The 20,928-nt window shown below is 38.5% G+C and overlaps 1 protein-coding gene across 1 annotated transcript in view; it reads right to left on the bottom strand.

The window, feature by feature from the left end:
- LOC134798684 (furin-like protease 2) overlaps nucleotides 1-18,952 on the bottom strand; it is a 44,423-nt gene extending 25,471 nt beyond the window's left edge. Inside the window, exon 1 of the mRNA XM_063771054.1 lies at nucleotides 18,434-18,952. Within this exon, the coding sequence (XP_063627124.1) occupies nucleotides 18,434-18,580 (147 nt within the window). The 5' untranslated portion in view covers nucleotides 18,581-18,952. The remainder of the gene's footprint in view (nucleotides 1-18,433) is intronic.
- Nucleotides 18,953-20,928: the final 1,976 nt, after the last annotated feature.

Below are 20,928 nucleotides of genomic sequence, written 5' to 3'. Positions count from 1 at the left end.
TTTGCTGAAATTTTATTACATAAGAAGGTAATATTTAAACGTAAATACATAAAATTATCAAAACACTATAATAATAATCCCTTCTCTTATAATACAGATCGTCACGTAAAGAAACCTCAAACGCTACGGGCTGGTAAAACCACAGAATAACTAATAGTACTACCGTACAGAAAATTCACTCCTTCACAAAAGTCAGATTTAGGTATGAAATTATACCTATACTCGCCGCCAGCAACAAAATTGAAACTTATAACCGCGCACGAACCGTGAATCTCCTTTGCGCAAGCGCCATGTGACAAGACTATCGTGCGGTCGAGCGGCAGCCCACTGCCATACGCCTGCCCTGCCCGGGAGGTGCGCCGGCCAAATGTACCTAAACTGCGTAGTGACACCCCCCTGGTAAAACCTTGTTAACCCAACGGTTATGATCTTAATGATCATCGTTAATTTGCTCTAATTTTATGCCTGTCATTTTTACTGCCGGTAAATATTTACCTTTGATTTAACGACAGCATTAACGGTACGGCCAGTAATAAACTTTCCTGCGTACCTATCAGTGTAAGCACTTATGCTAGAACGGTTCGGGTCCGGGCCGGGTGATCGGTGATCAACTGTTCCTGAAAACTGAACTCTAAACTCGGGGTGGTTCGGTTTGGTTTGGTTGTCACTTAACTGTGGATTGCTAATGTCAAATTTTGACATTATACGTATTCGAGAACTTATGATTTTTTCCCTCATCAACGGGAGATCAACACGATACGTCAAACGTCGTCGCTTGTCGAATAAGGGTCCTACATGACATAAATAGGCAGTTAAATTTCGAGTACAGTATGACGCGCCCCAACTCCAGCTGTTTGATGTACATCACACATAAGATGTTAGACTGAAGTGGATGCACATGCACAATTGCACATTGCACTTCAAGGATCGGTGCACTAAATGGCGGCCAATGAGGACAGGGCGTTAGTCGTGCGTGAGATCTTGAACGCCAGGGAATAGGCTGGTTACCAACAGGAGTTAGTTAACAACATAGACTAGGAATCCTCTAGACGGAGTTTAGAGCAATTATTTCATGCAACCGATGCTGCCAAAAATACGGGGGTGCGCGGGACGAGGTGAGCGAAATCCCGTGCCGTGATTGGTCCGTTCAAATACACGGACGTCACACAAAGACACTTTCGACTCGAACATGGAGTAAAATTACCGTATGCGTGGCAGAGGGGGTAGCGCGACTATGCTAAGTCTGGAGGATGTTTTGTCTGTGGTTAACAATAACAATATAAGCAATTTGTTAAAGTTTTGATATTGTTATTAAACGTATAACCATAATGAGGTCGATGTGAAAATAAATCATACCTTAATAAATATACATAATTAAAATAATATTTTGAAATTTTCTTGTACTTTTTATGTTACCGTTCTGTGTTCATTTTGCCATAGGTACAGTCGACGTCAAAGATATGTTTACATTTTTCGCCTTATTACAAAGGAGTAAGGTGCAAAAGTGTAAACATATCTTTGACGTCGACTGCAGGTACATGATTTATATATCCATGCCGAATTGCAGCTTTCTTAGCACTAACGATCATGGAGTAAAGCGCGGTCCGAAGTCCGCGGACGGACATATAGAAGGACATGGCGAAACCATCAGGGTTCCTAGTTGACTACGGAACCCTAAAAATCACTTTTGACACTGACAGATTAGTACCGTATCGCTGTGACGTCTTATAAGCATTGTTCGAATACGGCCGTCAGTGTATCTCACGCGCCCCAATAAACATGAGCGAGATGCCTGATGGCTTCCAGTAGTTCCAATGCATTTAACTCGCACCAATCAGTGTGAGCTATTGTCAAGGTCGTATCAAAAAAAGATCACGTAAAATTAGTCAGAGTTTATTTAAATGTTAACTTATCGGTATAGTTATCGAATTGGTTTTTGTTATCATTTTATTGAACATTTTAGGTACTTTATTGTATTTTTAAAACTTTGGCGTTACAATTTTAGCAAGTTACAATTAGTGAGCGAGTGCATATTGGCATTGCACTCTGGTATCGATGCACTAAGTGGCGACTAAAGGATGACTCACGCTAGACCGGGCCGTGCCCGGGCAGTGCCCGGGCCGAGGTGTCCAACATGTCATTTTCTATGACGACTGATCGTGATCACGTGGTGCTTTTCATAGAAAACGAAGCTCCGGAAGCTTCGGCCCGGCCACGGCCCGGTCTAACGTGAGTCATCCTTAATGGAGATGTAGCGGTGTGTTGTTTGTGTGTGGATCTTGATTTACTTTGGGATTGTAATAACAATGTACTATTCTGCTTAGTTATTTCAAAATAACTTACAAAGTTTGTTAATATTAATTACACGCCCATCTGAAATGAATGAACTCTCTTTTGAAATAAGTTCGGTTAGGATTATGTTTTTGGCTATTAAATCGTCATAATAGGTATAGAACCAATCGTTTTTTAACATCGTTTTGTAAAAACTGCGATTTTTTTTATATTAGTGTCAGTAAAATCTTAAAATAAATTGTGAATATGGAGGCTCCCTAAAGCCATGCGCGCTAACTAAAACCAAATAAAAGCAATCTTAACCGAATATTACATTGGACTTTCCATTTATTATTTTTCCAGCTCACAGAAGTAAATACAGACTAAAGAAATGTGAAAAATTACGTATGCCGTTGTAGCTGTACGTACTGTGAACAAAGTGTATTGTTAATCGGAATAAAACTCGTGCTCGGCTAAGTATGATGGATGTAGACGTGGCTTTCAGGAGCGAAATCACGTGTTCGCATACAGACTTTAATTTAACAGTGAGGACAAAAATTGTCTTGCAAAATGTTTATGAGAAATAGTTATTTGTACAACAAGAGATCAAAGTTTGATATTTCTTCGAGTGCTTATTTTGAGTCCCGTGCAAGTGAAAGATTCTATAATAGATTCACGAGCGTAGCGAGTGAATCTAATTTAGAATCTTGAGCGTAGTAAGGGATTCAAAAGCGCACGAGATGTAAATAACTTTGATCTCGTGTAGTACACAAAATTTTTCACCCTAAGCAGTGAGAACATACCTAGAGGGACAGAGATAATAGAACCCGAGTATATCGAACTTGTATTAGACCCCGCATGTTGAAATGACTATAAAGGTCACTTGAATGTCATTTTGTCTCACTCAGTGAGCAAAATCGCATTTTGCTCACTGAGTGAGACACAATGACTCAGTGAGCAAAATCGCATTTTGCTCACTGTTTTTAAGAAGCAAAGTACCCTTGTTCGAGCTGCTGAGGTGAAAATATTCTTTATGATAATACCGTATGTCAGTAACCTGCGACATTTGAATTTCAATTCGAAATTTCGAAGCCTGGAGACCAATCCGAACGCACATTTTGACATCTATATACTACTAGCGACCCGCCCTGGCTTTGCACGGGTTACATAAAAAACAACAAATTATACACCTAAACCTTTCTCAAGAATCACTCTATTGGTAGGTAAAAGCCACATGAAAATCCGTTCAGTAGTTTTTGAGTTTATCGCGAACATACAAACACACAAACAGACAGACGCGGCGGAGGACTTGGTTTTATAGTTTTATAGGTGTAGTGAAGATATTTCCAAAATTTATTAAAAGTGAAAATATCGCCTCTTTGGAAATTTTCCAACGGCACCTTTGGAAGTTGTGGAAGTGACATAAAATATATTAAAATTGTATGTAATAAAATTATTAATACAATTGTACTATATTAATTCTTTACATTGTGTCTAGGCGTCAAGATCAAAATAAATCCGTCTCCACCTCAAAAACAATTAGACTTAGCATAATAATAAGTAGGTAGATCAAAAAACAATATAAAAGAATAATACACATAATTAAGAAGATATTAAATTTACGTAGGTAAAGTACTTACCTAGGCCTAGTACATATTTGCTTGCAATAAATAAAGCGCATGAAATAAGACTTAATCCATCTATGTCTCTGTAATTAAATTATTAATAAAATATTAACAAATTGATTGTTAAATGATAGGCCGAAAACCGCGGAACATGTTACTGTCAAAATAATTGAGCAGCTGAAACTGACTCGATCATAAACGATGTACCGAGCTCGCAGGTAATTTATTGGAAATCATTGTGCCATTTTACACAAGATAGTAAACCATACACAGATATAAATGGTAGGTAAATTGCGTATTTATTTTAATGAAATATTGTTCAATTGAAATGTTTAATTTTAGTTAATAATTTTTAGCTTCTTTTTTTTTATTTAACTACGCTGTACCGAAATTGCTACAAAATTTAAGATGTTTAATCAAAAATTTACCTAATTTAGTCTTCGAAATTGCTAATGTAAATAAAGCAGGGATTTTAGCATCGGCAGCAGTCTGTCTGTCTGTCTGTCTGTCTGTCTGTCTGTCTGTCTGTCTGTCTGTCCGTCCGTCTGTCTGTCTGTCTGTCTGTCTGTCTGTCTGTCTGTCTGTCTGTCCGTCTGTCTGTCTGTCTGTCTGTCTGTCTGTCTGTCTGTCTGTCGGTCTGTCTGTCTGTCTGCCTGTCTGTCTGTCTGTCTGTCCGTCCATATGTCACAGCCACTTTTTGCGAAACTATAAGAATTATACTGTTGAAACTTGGTAAGTAGATGTATTGTGTGAACCGCATTAACATTTTCACACAAAAAAAAAAAACAATAAATTTTGGGGGTTCCCCATACTTAGAGCTGAAACTCAAAAAAAAGTTTTTCATCAAAACCATACGTGTGGGGTATCTATGGATAGATCGTCAAAAATGATATTGAGGTTTTTAATATCATTTTTTTCTAAACTGAATAGTTTGCGCGAGAGACACTTCCAAAGTGGTAAAATGTGCCCCCCCCCCCCCCCTGTAACTTCTACAATAAGAGGATGATAAAACTAAAAAAATATATATGATGTACATTACCATGCAAACTTCCACCGAAAATTGGTTTGAACAAGATCTAGTAAGTAGTTTTTTTTTAATACGTCATAAATCGTAAACCGCAATTTTATTATTTTACTTGCTGCTACGGAACCCTTCATGGGCGAGTCCGACTCGCACTTGGCCGCTTTTTTAATGAATTGATGCCTACTTAGACCGGTAGTGATCACCGAATCGTAAGAGGCACACTGAATATCAATATTAAACTTGAAAGGTCCAGCCTACTTCATCAGGCTGGACCTTTCAAGTTTAATATTGATATTCATTCACTCACACACTACGCTCCGACCTACTCGAGCCCATGTTCAAAACCCCGAAAGCTTTCAACTCGAGCTCTCTAACCGCTTTGCTTGCCTAGAGAACTTGGCTTCAGTGGACGAAATGTTGTGACCTGGGTTCCGGCAGAAAATCAGTGCTTTGCTCGAAAGAGCGAAGCATATCACTGAGCCGTGACCCTTTTGTCCTGCTGCAACGCACACAGTTTGTACCTACCTACTTTTATAAAATTTTACTTTTGTACCTACTCATTTCTATGTTATTTTCTTTGTAACTCAATTTTCTTTGTTAGTGTAATAATTATTGTTTTTTTTTCTGTTATGATATGTTTAAATTTATATTGTGTGTCATTGCAGCTGTCAAATAAATGATTTATCTATCTATCTATCTAAATCAACGACGGGCTAGTGGAAACTGTCCACACAGTAGGGTCTAAGTTTTTTAGACCCCGCCGTAAAGATAGACCTCAGAAATTGACCGAGCAAACCTTAAACCTCATGGCTGAACGACGCTCGCTACAGTTGCAGTCTCCCGATGACGCGGAGTCATATAGGCAGCTCAATAGACGTATATCTAAGTCCTTGCGACATGATCTGCGTCTCTTTAATACTAACCGTATTAAAGAGACTATTGAGCGAAACCAAGGCTCCAAAGTGTTCGCAAAGGACAAGTCTATTGGGCAAAGCCAGCTGACAAAGCTGAAACGGGAAGATGGCAGCATAGCGTCGAGCAAAGCGGAGGTTTTAGGTGAGATCGAGAGGTTCTATGGACAGTTATACACTTCGATCGCAAAGCCCGTTGATAGCTTGGTAGGAGATCCAAGCTGTCCCGACATTATACCGAAGATATCCCGGACATCAGTCTGTACGAGATTAGGATGGCCCTGAAGCAGCTTAAGAACAACAAGGCGCCGGGCAAAGACGGAATCACTTCAGAGCTTCTAAGAGCGAGTGGAACACCGGTACTTAAAGTCCTCCAGAAGCTCTTTAATTCCGTCTTGTCCGAGGGCATAACGCCTGAAACATGGAATAGAGGCGAGGTGGTGCTGTTCTTCAAAAAAGGTGATAACAACCTATTGAAGAACTACAGACCCATCATGCTTCTGAGCCATGTCTATAAGCTGTTTTCAAGGGTCATCACGAACCGTCTCGAACACAGACTTGATGACTTCCAGCCTCCCGAACAAGCCGGTTTCCGAAAAGGCTATAGTACCATAGACCACATCCATACGCTGCGGCAAGTTATACAGAAGATCGAAGAGTATAACTTGCCATTATGCTTAGCGTTTGTGGACTATGAGAAAGCCTTCGATTCGGTGGAAACATGGGCGGTGCTTGAGTCTCTTCAGCGATGCCATATTGACTATCGGTACATCGAAGTGTTGAAGTGTTTGTATAGTAACGCCACCATGTCGGTCCGAGTACAGGAGCAGAGCACGAGGGCGATTCCATTGCGAAGAGGCGTAAGGCAGGGAGACGTTATCTCTCCGAAACTATTTACTGCCGTAATGGAAGACGCCTTCAAGCTCCTGGAATGGGAAGGACTTGGCATCAACATCAACGGCGAATACATCACTCACCTTCGGTTTGCCGACGATATCGTAGTCATGGCAAAGTCGATGGAGGAACTCAGCATGCTGCTCGATGACCTCAACCGAGTTTCACAACGGGTGGGCTTGAAAATGAACATGGACAAGACGAAACTTATGTCAAATGCCAATGTTGTGCCCATCCCAGTCTCTGTTGGGAACTCGGTACTCGAAGTTGTTGACTCGTACATCTACCTAGGACAAGTAGTCCAATTAGGTAGGTCCAACTTCGAGAAAGAGGTCAAGCGCCGAATCCAACTCGGTTGGGTGGCGTTCGGGAAACTACGTAATGTCTTTTCGTCCGACATACCTCAGTGCCTCAAGACGAAAGTCTTTAATCAATGTGTGTTACCAGTGATGACTTACGGCTCCGAAACGTGGTCTTTCACTATCGGCCTCATCTCAAAACTCAAAGTCGCTCAACGAGCTATGGAGAGGGCTATGCTCGGAGTTTCTCTACGTGATCGAATCAGAAATGAGGAGATCCGTAGACGAACTAAAGTCACCGACATAGCCCACCGGATTAGCAAGCTGAAGTGGCAATGGGCAGGCCACATTGCACGCAGAGAAGATGGCCGATGGGGTCGAAAAGTGCTCGAGTGGAGACCACGGACTAGCAAGCGCAGCGTAGGACGTCCACCCACAAGATGGACAGACGATCTTGTTAAGGTCGCCGGAAGACGCTGGATGCGGGTCGCTTCCAACCGGCACGTATGGAGGTCCAAGGGGGAGGCCTATGTTCAGCAGTGGACGTCTTATGGCTGAGATGATGATGATGATGATGATGCCTACTTAAGGAAAGTCCGAGAGTTTTCCCAGGTGGACTTATACCGTTTCTTAAAAAGAGTCGAAGTTAGTCAAATTGAAAATATTCATTTTTAGCATTGCATGTTTATTTTTTAATTATTATCTTCTTCCTCGAGTTATTCCGGCATTTTGCCACGGCTCATGAGAGCCTGGGGTCCGCTTGACAACTAATCCCATGATTTGAAGTATGCACTAGTTTTTACGAAAGCGGCAGCCATCTGACCTTCCAACCCAGAGGGGAAACTAGGCCTTATTGAGATTAGTCCGGTTCCGTGAGATGTTTTCCTTCACCGAACCGGCACGAGCCGGGCTTTAAACCCGCGACCTCCGGATTGAAAGTCGCACGCTCTTATCGCTAGGCCACCAGAGCGCTTTACTTGTTTAATAAAATGGTTCAAGTCCACTGTACTCCACCTGAACCAAACCAGACCAACCAGACCAGAGACTGAGAACCAAAGTTACCGACATAGCTCAAAGAATTAGCAAGCTGAAGTGGCAGTGGGCTGGCCATATCTGACGAAGAACCGACAACCGCTGGGGTAACCGCGTGTTCTGGAATGGAGACCGCGACTCGGCAAACGTAGTGTAGGACGCCCTCCTACCAGGTGGGATGACGATCTGCGAAAGACTGCAGGCAGATGCTGGATACGGCAAGCTGAAGACAGGGCACTTTGGCGCTCTTTAGGGGAGGGCTATGTCCAGCAGTGGACTAATATAGCCTGATGATGATGATGATGATGTACTCCACCTACCGTACCTTCTATCTAAATCCAATCATAAATAGCCAACATCATTCTATAACTACACCCTATCGACTAACCCCCTTATTCATAAACGCGCTACAAACCTCATTTAGCTAATAATCGTTTGTCATTTTCTGTCATTTTGATTTATGTGTTTGTAAGAGAGGGATAAAACACAATTAAACTAAATCAGGCCCGTAAAGTTTTATGAAAAAGTGGTTAAACCTTTAAAATTAAATGCTAAACATCACAACGGTAGCTAAAATAAATAAATAATTATTAGGGGGACATCTTACACAGATCAACCTAGCCCCAAACTAAGCAAAGCTTGTGCTATGGGTGCTAGGCGACGATATAAACATATATAGATAAATACATACATATATACATAGAAAACAACCATGACTCAGGAACAAATATTTGTGTTCATCACACAAATAAATGCCCTTACCGGGATTCGAACCCGGGACCATCGGCTTCGCAGGCAGGGTCACTACCCACTAGGCTAGACCGGTCGTCACATAAATCTAAAAATAAATAAAAAATAAATCTCACATATTGAAATATATTACATATAATACATACATATATTTCAAGTACAAATGATGAGTAAATCCTCAAGTGATCAAAGGAGCACGCCAGGATTATATTTGCGTTCAGTCGTTGTAATATAATATTGGAGTATTTTGTAGCATGTTTATTTACCTTTGCGTATTTGAAGGGAGACATTATTATCAAACATACTTAGGCCTTTTTAATATTTATATTTTCCTTGTTATTTCCTGGTGAAAGAGTTGTTGTTTAATATCTGGAGAACGTTTTAGGAAAGAATGAAACTTGTATCGTATAAATAAAAGCGAAATTTTGTATAAAAATCTCGAATGCCTAAAGTTTTAGAAACGGGGTACCAACTTTTTACATAAAAACCGAAAATAATTAGTGAACAAACTCTATTTTAATAGGGTATTTTCCTACTAGTCAAATCAGTTACTTTTTTTAAACTGTCAAAACGATTTGCTAATAAAAACATTTAAAATCAGTACAATAAATATTTGTGCAGCGTATTTTAACACACAATATTTCCATAGTCCTATTTTCCAACAAAGATTTCCCAGAAAGTCGAACTCGTCGTTCTAAATCAATTTCCGGAGACCATAAAACCTTCCCATGGCAATTTCCTTCAAGAAAAACAGGTTCGGAGTGAAATCTTAAATTAGTTAAAGCGAAATGAGGATTTAAAGAGCTCGAGTTTCGGAAAACTTCGGGTTTTATTATCATTAACCTTAAGTAAAGTTCAATTCTTAATAACGCAATTATTATTAGGTAACAGTTGTTCTTTATTCTTTATTCAGGCAAACACTAAGTATAAGTTTGCAGCTACAGCCAAGACACTTATACTGTTAATACATATGTAGTCACTGACTAAGTCAGTATCATAAAATGAGTACACTTATATTACACACATTATGCACTTTTCGAACTATCTCTAGAATTAAACATACATATTATGTATTACTAAGTTACATAGAGATTTAATAAATCTGATATTAAGTAACATAGGTAGAGTTTAAAAACGTTTGTTTGTTCGTTTCTTCAGACAAAAAGTCACTTTTGACACTGACAGATCGGATCCATATCGTATCGAGATCTCATTTTTGACGTTTATTGACTTAGAATCGGGCCATATGTGATTGTTTATATTAGTAATTGTAAATTACAATTGTTGGTGCATTAGGGTGATTCACGTTTGTATGGGAAAAATTCAAACACTAGCTAGAACAAGCGGCACCCCCTCATTTTGTTACACTTGTTACGTTGACAAAATACGCCACGTTTTGTAATCTTATCTCAACTACAAGGGGGTGCTCAAACACTTTTAAATTTTTCAAAGTTGTATGAAATACAAAAAAATCAAGTTATTATTTTTTCGATTTTTATGTAAGTAATAGTTTTCACATTATTTGAAAGTGTGATTTAAAAGTTATTATGTAAAAAAACATTCTTATTTCTATTTTTTATGAATGTTTTAGGTAAATTTCTAAAAATCTTACCTGTAAAAAATTATAAAAAATAGAAAAAAAAATATTTTTGAACCACCCTACGAAGCATATGTTATTTCAATATAATAGTCCCTTGAAAATGTATCTTGTCGCCCGGGGCTTTACAATAAGATCGATTGACATCCCATTAAAATCAACTTAGTGCCTAGTCATACTGCCGTATTCGAACTTCAAGATATTCACAAGAGACGACACGTACTAGATCCATTCTAGATACGTTATAATTTAGATATCAACTACTTCTCTTTTGCAGCGCAATTCGGGCAACCAATGTCACTTTTACGATAGATAGAGTAAGATATCTATTAGATGTGAATTGGATCTCTAAGTCATATCCTGTGGAAATCGTTCAAGAGTATCTCCAGAATCGCGCAAATGTCAAATTTGACAGGTTAGATCTTAAACATATCGTTATCATATCTTGGTGATGTCTAAAAGATATCTAATAGATGTCTTTTTCAAAATCCAAATCGGGCCCGTAGTTTCGACGGCACGGCGAAAGACGTTTATTTATTACCTAAGCAAACGAACATTCCCTCCCATATATTACACTTAAGTACCTCTATACTTTTAAAATTATAGCCTTTCCTTTTGTTTTTTTTTAATCGAGTAATATGCCGACTACCTAAATAAATACAGGCCAATTCGAACGTGCGCCTGACTTCAAACCGATATTAGGATGATATTGGAATCATATTCAGTTAGCTGTCATACGTGCGGGTGTCTCGCGCGCACCAATACTTGCACAGACAAGTCTGATCGAAATGAACGCGCGAATGACAGATGTTGATGAACTGATAAGAAGTCAATATAATTCTAATATCAGCTTGATGTTAGGTGCACGATTAAATTGGAATGATAGTCAACACCCTCTAGCCCATTTCACCCCTATCGAAGAGGATTTTAAAGATACCTCATTGACTAAAATCCATCAAACCGTTTGAGTTTTAGAGTAGGGGCCCGATTCGGATTTTGAAATCTATTTATTAGATATCTTTTAGACATCACCAAGATACGATAACGATTTGTTTAAGATCTAACCAGTCAAATTTGACATTTGCGCGATTCTGGAGATACCCTTGAACGATTTCCACAGGATATGACTTAGAGATCCAATTCACATCTAAAAGATATCTTACTCTATCTAACGTAAAAGTGACATTGGTTGCGCGAATTGCGCTGCAAAAGAGAACTAGTTGATATCTAAACTATAACGTATCTAGAATGGATCTAGTACGTGTCGTCTCTTGTGAATATCTTGAAGTTCGAATATGGCAGTATGTAAGGTTCAGAGGCAACTGCAGTGGCATTATTGCGACAGCATGATGTCGTCGATGTATCCGTCAATTACCTTGATAAAAGTAGTGACTGTCGCTACAGCATTTAATTACTGCCGCGAATAGGGTTTGTACGACGGATCCGAAATGTATGGGAATATCCGCGGATCCGGATCCAGATGCGGATAATTTCATACATTTCGGATCCGGATTGCAAACCCTAGCCGCGAACATCTATATTATTTTCAAAGAAATTTACAGTGTATATTTAATATTGTCTTCGGTTACCGCGATAGTTACTCATGAAACGAAACCACGAACCACGAACGCTGTAAAGCGTTCGAAACTTCGGGGTGTATTATAAATTCATTATACGTGATATAATCCGTATCTTGGGTTTTATTTCATGAGTATTTACTAAGTCATTAATTGGATAATAATGTATTTTATTATAAAGAAAACGAAAAAAAATTAACCTACCTAATTCTACATTTTACAGAATTCAAATATCCATTCATCATTTGTAAAGCAAGATAAATAATATCAGATAACTTGTACGAAATATGGTAAAATAATTAATAATTTCAGCGATCGAAAATTTTGCCACAGGGCAAGTAAAAAACAAGTAAACAAAAGATCAAAAGAATAATCAACATTGGATATAATTCTCATCGTTGACTGGATTGTCGTAAACAAATAAATTGCGGTGGGTGTTTTTCACCAATCATTCTTCTATTTTCCCTTAATTTAATTACATTTCTATGAAAATCACACTTTCATGTTATTGCTTGAATTACTGGAAACGATAATTACTTATACAGGTGAAATGAAATGACTTCCATACCCATTTTGCTGCTAAGCGGCCACGAAACTAAGTTAATAGTTTTAACCTAAACGTTCGTGGAAGCGGATTTTATGCCTGAAGTTTTGAGCAACCATAACCGGGTTTCGTAACAAGTTTAGTATAATGTGAATTATTACAGTTGTTAGCAAGAATAGAGAAATAAGGGCCCGATTCGGATTTTGAAATAGACATCTATTAGACATCACCAAGATACGATAACGATATGTTTAAGATCTAACCTGTCAAATTTGACATTTGCGCGATTCTGGAGATACTGTTGAACGATTTCCACAGGATATGACTTAGAGATCCAATTCACATCTAATAGATATCTTACTCTATCTAACGTAAAAGTGACATTGGTTGCCCGAATTGCGCTGCAAAAGAGAACTAGTTTATATCTAAACTATAACGTATCTAGAATGGATCTAGTACGTGTCGTCTCTTGTGGATATCTTGAAGTTCGAATACGGCAGTAAGAGTCGAGATGAAGAGAAAAAGATTGTGATAAGTAATATCTTAGGGAGCGGTGGTGGCCGAGTGGATATGACGTCCGACTTTCAATCTGGAGGTCGCGGGTTCAAATCCTGGCTCGTACCAATGAGTTTTTCGGAACTTATGTACAAAATATCATTTGATATTTACCACTAGCTTTTCGGTGAAGGAAAACATCGTGAGGAAACCTGCATACATCCGCGAAGAAATTCAAAGGTTGTATGTGAAGTCCCCAATCCGCATTGGGCTAGCGTGGGGACTATAGCCCAAGCCCTCTCGCGCATGAGAGGAGGCCTGTGCCCAGCAGTGGGATGTATATAGGCTGAAATGATGATGATGATGATGAATATGTTAGGGGTACAGACAAGGCTGAATCGCCAGAGTTATGCGAGCTCCCATTGCTATTTTGCCTCAACTTCGCCTCCCCCTTGTCGTCTTTTTTTCCCAGTCCTTGCTGCAGGAACTGCTGACTGCTACCCGAAGTATCACGGCCCGATTCGAAATTTAAGATACGTCAATTAACAGATATGGAAACGATATTTATTTATTTATTTATTACTATTCGGAGATCCAACAGCTGTTAACATGTTAATAGGTTTTATAAATGTGATACAAGAAGCCAATTACAGGTTCTCACCAGTAAATACAGATTAACAATAGTACATTATTGTCGAGGCTCGGAAGTAGCTACTTGCAGGCTGAGGATTCGTATTAAACGGACGACCTTGGGAGTCCGTTTAATTGAATCCGAAGCCAGCAAGTAGCCTTCCAGCCGAGTCATATATAGTGCTTTTCTCAAAAATGGTGCGAGAAATATACATATTTTAGAAATATTTTACAGAAGCAACGTTCTTACGTATATATTTTCACAGAAAAAAGTAGAAACAATTAAAAAAATTAGCTTTGCCGCCTTTTTATTTTTTTAATAAAAAAATAGAAGTGCCGAAAATACGCCAACCTATTTGAGACAGCTAAATAGTCGCGGTACTAATCATCTGTTTGGCTGTTTAATGGGCCTGTGCCTTCATTTGATATGGCCATTTCAACTTTTAAAAAGTTTGGAACTCGACAAATAATGGAATTTGTATGCAACATTGCAGTCCCAAAATCGAGACTGCAATGTTTTTAACTTTTTAATTTTTGACTGACCATAAACTACGCGCTTCGCGACCTATTTTTTAGACGTCAAAGTCGACTTTGCCGTCCATTTTTGAGAAAAAACAATTGGTGGTTAGCACTATTGCACTACACATACATTTCAACGCCAAAGGCAGAGTAGCAAATTTTGAATTCGTATTACTAAAGAAGATTCAAAAGAAATACAGATTAACAAAAACAATTGGTGGTTAGCACTATTGCACTATACATTCATTTCAACGCCAAAGGCAGAGTAACTAATTTTGAATTCGCATTACTAAAGAAGATTCAAAAGAAATAAAGAAAAAAAAAAAGAAAAACACAGCACAATGAAATTTCACATTCCACTAAGCCATGCTCATTTAAAGAACTCCTCTGTCAGGATACGCCGCACAGTTTGGATGTTGCTGTTGAAAATATCGATGTCATGCTCCTTCGTGAGTTTATTTAGACATTTACTAGCACGTATCAAAAAACTGTTCTGTCTGTAGTTATGCGAAGCATTTGGAACAGCAAGGGGTCGAAAATTTCTTGTAGATTTGGATGGAATACTGAAAGAGAGCTCAGCCAACAACTCAGGGCAATCAATATTTCCGTTTATAATATTGAGAATGTAAACTATGTCTGAGATTTCACGGCGTGTATGCAACGGAATGAGATGATGCTTCCTACAAATATTGACATAGTTGGAGGATGCATAAGGATATTTAAGTTTAATGCAGAGGAACTTGATAAATTTCTTCTGGATGCGTTCTAGTCTATCAATATAAGTATGATATCGGGGATTCCAAATTTGTGATGCATACTCAAGTTTACTCCTAACATATGTACAGTAAAGAATTTTAATAGTTTTAGCTTCAATGAAGTGTTGGGAGCTACGCATGATAAACCCTAGATATGGATTAGATATGTCAGTGTCAAATGTGACGGTTCGTCAAACAAAAAAGTCTTGACACTGACACATCTAATCCATATCGTTTCTAGATCTATTAATTGACGTATCCTAAAGTTCGAATCGGGTAGTCAGTATCAGTATAATATGGGTACTGGGTACCGACGTTATTGCTTCATCCTTACTACAGTATCATGTTCAATAATATTTAGACATTTCTTGCTAAGATTAATTCTGATAAACTAAAAATACATCTACCTAGCTAATATTTTTTGTTAGAACATACTTATGTTTTAATGTCGCTCAGTTTATAATCAAACTAGAAACTTGAGCAGTTTAGATCATAGTTTTAAAAACTGGTATTTCAGTGTAGATACATATTGTAAGAATTATTACAAAACGTAAATTGCTGTAAGGCAAATCCTTGAAATAAAAGTATATATGTAAAAGTGAATGTGTTTGTATATTATGATGTTTAGATTATACTACTAGTACTTCCCTAAAGGGACGAAGTTTAACAGTTATTCAGTTATGCTTTCTACGTATGGTATCGTCTTGGGGCTTCTCTTATTTATCGCCGAAAATGGTATGGCCGATTATCACTTCCCAACTCACGTTTGGCGGAATTTTATTTCGCCGAATTTTCATTTCCCAACTTATCAAATGTTTTTTTTTATTTGCCAACCGCACAGTTACCAACTAAACGTTTGGTCTGCGTTTATAATGTCAATTTTAAAAAATGCCAACTTTCATGTCGTAGAATGTTTTAGTTGGCATAATATACACTTAGTTGTTTATTGTTTACCAATTGTTTCATTTGGTCAGACTACCAAAGGGGGTCGTTTCTGGGACTTAGATTTTTTTTTGAGAAAATGAAAAAAACATAGGGGTTTCAAAACACTTAGAATAATTTACAAGATTTCGATAAAATAAACACTTTTTTTTAATAAACTTTTCTCTAATATAAAAATGGCCGAGATATTTGACCCGAAAGTTGACAAAAATCTAGGACTTGGTCAAATTTACGATGGATGTTGTGTCATTTAGGGCATTTTCATTTAACTTGTACTAGTTAAGCGCGACTTAAGTCGTGTTTCAGTAACGTCTAACCGTTACATTCCTGACAAAATGTATGGGATTTGACATTGACCGTCAGTTTTGTAACGATTGCTAACCGGCCGTTAAAGGTGTTCAATTAAGTGAAAATGCCTTATAAACATCTATTTTTTAAGTAATCGTAGACAATATGCTAAAATAAGCATGTTTTGTAGGAATAACTTACCTCCAGAATCAAAAATGGCCGAGATATTTGACCCGAAAGTTGCTGTGTAATTATGTTTTTTGGGTTGTTGAAAAAAAAACAACCTCGAAGACTAAGGCGGGAGCAAAGCTCCCGCCTTAGTCTTCTAACCTAACCATATCTAAGTCGGCTCTGCCCAGGAAGGTCTTGCTCGCTCGCTTCGCTCGCTCGCTGCCACTGGATTCAAATATTAAAATATACATTATAAAAAGTCCAACAACTCGACCATTTTTGATTTTTTGGTAAAGCCTGACAACAGTTTATTTGACCCTCGCCATTTTGCGGATTTTCAATGGTACTAATTTCTTTTACTGGCAACAAGTACTCTTTGACAACGAACGTTGGATGTCATCGAATGTCACCGATGTAAACAAACGGAAAATATCTACGAATATATTCAAATATAAACGGTTTTATTAAAAAAATGCCAAAAAAAATTACCAAAGATGCGAAAAAATTGTAGTGAATGCAATCAAATACTTACTACAGCTTAAAAAAGACGAAGGATTACATAGCATTCCAATAAACAATGTTTTAAAGTTGGTCGTTGACAATGTTGACATGACCGGTATTGACATTTTATAGTGCGGTTTTATGGAACTGGTTAGTTGTTAGGTTTAGACTTTAATATTTCATTTAAGGTTTATATAGATCGACGATAAAAATCCTATAATCGAATTGGAGACTGAACGTTTTATAATCGAGGTTGGTGGTCCTGAAAGCGACACAACATCTGATGAAAATCAGACTTCGTCAGAGTAAGAAAACGAAGAATATAATAATATTGAATATTTAGAATCAGATTTTGACGAATAGGTAAATTGAAAGAACCGAATTCTCTATTAGCAATGTTTTGACATTATACGAGTATCAACCACGTATCAACATGAAGCCAATGCCCACTACCCCGACTATACATGACGTACGCACATTATTGCCATACGTAAGCTGTTTGCAGCGACACTATCTCAGGGTTAAATAAACTGTTGTCAGGCTTTATGTATCTTTTTCTTATTTGTAACTTGCCTAATGTATGAAAAGCGAACTGTAGCTTCAACGAAACGTTATTCGTCCAAGAGTTGTTCGACCAAGTGAAAGATTTGACAAATGATAAGTCTCCCAAAAGTTTAGAGGCGTTATAATAATCTGCTTTACAATAATTCTAGCAATTGAAACGTTGTCATACAAAAATTTGCTAATCGTTAGTTGTCAAAGTGAAACGTCGGCGAAATGTTGGTTGGCAAATGAAATTCCGCCAAAAATAGTTCTGCGAAAAGGCAGAACACCCGTCTTGGGTCGTCCCATACGTTTTTCGTCAAGTTCTTAAATTAGTCCTATTCTGCTTTCGTCACTCATTCTACATTGAAAGCCACCGACGATTGTGACGAATGTAGAATGAGTGACGAAAGCAGAATAGGACTAATTTAAGAACTTGACGAAAAACGAATGGGACGACACAAGACGATACCCTACGTATGTTACGTCAACCTGGAAATTCTCTTTCAGTTAGCTTTACATTGTGTTGCGTGTTAACAGTGAATTCTACTTACACAAGTAGATTAGTGACGAAAATGAACTAATGGTATATTTTTTTCCTACTGAGTACGAGTCCTAAATAATATATGATTTCGATAGGTACTCAAAACGTGAGGCGGCCCTATTCAAACTTTAAGATACGTCAAATATTACGACTAGATACGACATGGTGGTTTTCTTCAAACAAAAACGTCACTTTTGACATTTACATATCTAATCTATATCGTATATTTGACGTATCTTAAAGTTCGAATCGGGCCGACGTTTACCCTGTCCGTGATGGATGGTTTTGTATCAGATGTGTCTGCGGTCCTGTGAGAATATGGACGAAAGTTGATTGTAATCAGATTTTCCTAAATTGTGTAAATACATTACGTATTCTATAATCTGATATGTACAGTGATTTGGTTTCGACTGTAATGCTGTATATTATGTTTTTTGTAATAAATAAATAAGGTATTTTTTTCCTACTGAGTACGAGTCCTAAATGATTTCTGATTTCGATATTCAAAACGTGACGTTTACCTGTCCGTGATTGAGGAAACCGTGACGGTGTGCTAACTCGTGCGCTGCCGGCGCTCCCCCCGGCACATGCACAGCGAACTGGTGGTGGTAGAGTGGTGCACAGGACTTCACCAGCGCAAGCGCCACTATCACGCCTAGCGCGCCCATCACGCGCTAAGCGCATCGCACGAACTATGCCCTCACGACCATTCCACCGCGAAAACCCTTTGCGTTAATACGGCTCCAATCTTACGTGCACTCGCGTCCACGACAAGCAAGGCTTTTTTAGACCCGTGCGTTCGGATTGCGGTCTCCGCGGATACTGAGCAACGTGAGTGGAACTGTTCGCCGTTTGAGTTTGCGCATGCGTTGAAGTTGGCGCCCTTTCTTTAGCCTACTTGGTATCCTGACGTATTGTGTGCATGGCATCAATTGACTCGCATACTTAATTGGATCGAGGCGCTGTTACGTACACGAGTTTAAAGTTAATCTGTTTTTTTTTTCGATTCTTTGTAAGTCTCATTTTATATGCACGTTGAGCGGGTTTGAGCTGATTGGCTTGAACAAAAGCTGTTTTACAATGTATTTTTGTTAATTAAAGTATTTTTTTATTATTTTACTATAAGATTTAGTTTCATGAATGCTCGGAAAAAATATTTTTTTGTTTTGCAAATACAGCAAAGCTAGTTGGCGCCTCAGTGTAGGAGTTCTCTTGTCTCTCAATCGCATTCTATGGCTTCGTAGCATTCCGTAGCATGCTACGCTAAGCTACGAGACAAGCATGTTGTAGCCCGTAGCGCTGGCACATTGGAAAATCATGCTAGATGATTTTGGCTTTGTAGCGTGGATACACAAAGCCACTCGTATTTTTTTAGTCTGTGTTTGTTTTGTGTTACCTACTTAACATGGCGCAGTAATTGTGTGTGTGTGTTTTTTCCGTGACAATTACGAGTATACGTGCTTTCACGATTGAGATGGCAAAAACAAGAGCAATGAAATCAGGTAAATTTGATGAAATGTTTCCATATAAAATAAAACAGTTAAAGGTATGATCTGCCTTTGACATGAGTGGAAACCAATATTTTTGTACAGTAATGGAAAACCTCAATTCCTTTGTTTAAAACATGAATCGGACTCGGATAGTTTGTTTACAGGTTTATTTATTAACAGTAAATCAATTTTTATATTCGATTAAAAAGTAAATAATAATGATTTTTTAATTAAAGCCCTTTTAATTCGAGTAATAGTAGCAATTCACGTGAGCACTAACATTACACTACACTAACACATTATTAATGTGCTGATACTAATACACACACACACACACACACACACACACGCACACACACACACACACACACACACACACACACACTAACTCATAATAAATTAAAATGAAAATTATTAAAATTCAAAAATTCATAATTCACATGTGACAATTAATATGAAAGGTGCTAGAGATCTCACTTTATTTTTACTGTGACAGAAACACAAATAAACAATACAAAGTATATTGGTACTGTTTTAGAAAAAAACACGCTTAGAATATCAGTTTGCCTGCGCATTGGGGCCAAAATATGCTCCGCCCACACCTGTGCTTGCGGCAAGGACGTGAACCAGCTAGGTCGACATGGCCTCTCTTGCATCAAAAGCGCCGGCCGTTTATATCGCCACGGCACCATTAATGATTTGGTCCGGCGGTCGCTTGCTACCGTTTCTGTGCCTGCTACTTTAGAACCCTCAGGCATGGCGAGAGACGATGGTAAGCGACCGGACGGAGCCACACTGGTGCCGCGGAGACTGGGTAGGCCTTTGGTGTGGGACGCTACATGCGTAGACACCTTTGCGCAGTCCCACATCCAGGCTACCCGGGCACAGGCTGGCGCTGCTGCCGACCAGGCCCAACTACTCAAGCGCCGCAAATACTCATCTTTACTGCAAGATTATGAGTTTGCGGCGCTTGCAGTGGAAACAATGGGTCCTTGGTCGGCGGACATGAAAACTTTCATGGGGGACCTGTCGACACGGCTGGTCGACGCTTCGGGAGACCATAGGGCTGGCGCTTACCTCTCCCAGCGCATATCGCTGGCAATACAGAGAGGTAACGCAGCCAGCGTTATGGGCTCAATGCCGCAGGCGGAGGTTCTAGAAGGGGTATTCTCTTTATAACTTCTTTTTATTTTCATATATTTTATTAGTATATTTTAGTTTTTATATAATATTATAAGTATTAGTTAAATTTTTAAGTAGGTTTATTTTAATTTTAGTTTAGTTTTTAAATCTTTAATTCATAGTTAGTTTTAATGTTTTTTTTTTTATTATTACCAATTATATGTTTACTCTACAAAGTGGACAATAAATCAAATTCCTTGACCATACTAATTCTATTCTAGTAGGTAAATTTCACGTGACCCCTTTCCACGTGGTTCTAGGACACATGCTAAAAGGCAGAACTTTTAAAATCCCGCAAGTCGGGAACTAGCGGCGGGTATTCAATTCGGAGTGGGCTGGGAAAT

This window comes from Cydia splendana, chromosome 17 (assembly GCF_910591565.1).
Source record: "Cydia splendana chromosome 17, ilCydSple1.2, whole genome shotgun sequence".
Classification (NCBI taxonomy): domain Eukaryota; kingdom Metazoa; phylum Arthropoda; class Insecta; order Lepidoptera; family Tortricidae; genus Cydia; species Cydia splendana.
This window is presented reverse-complemented; position numbering and strand designations above follow the sequence as displayed.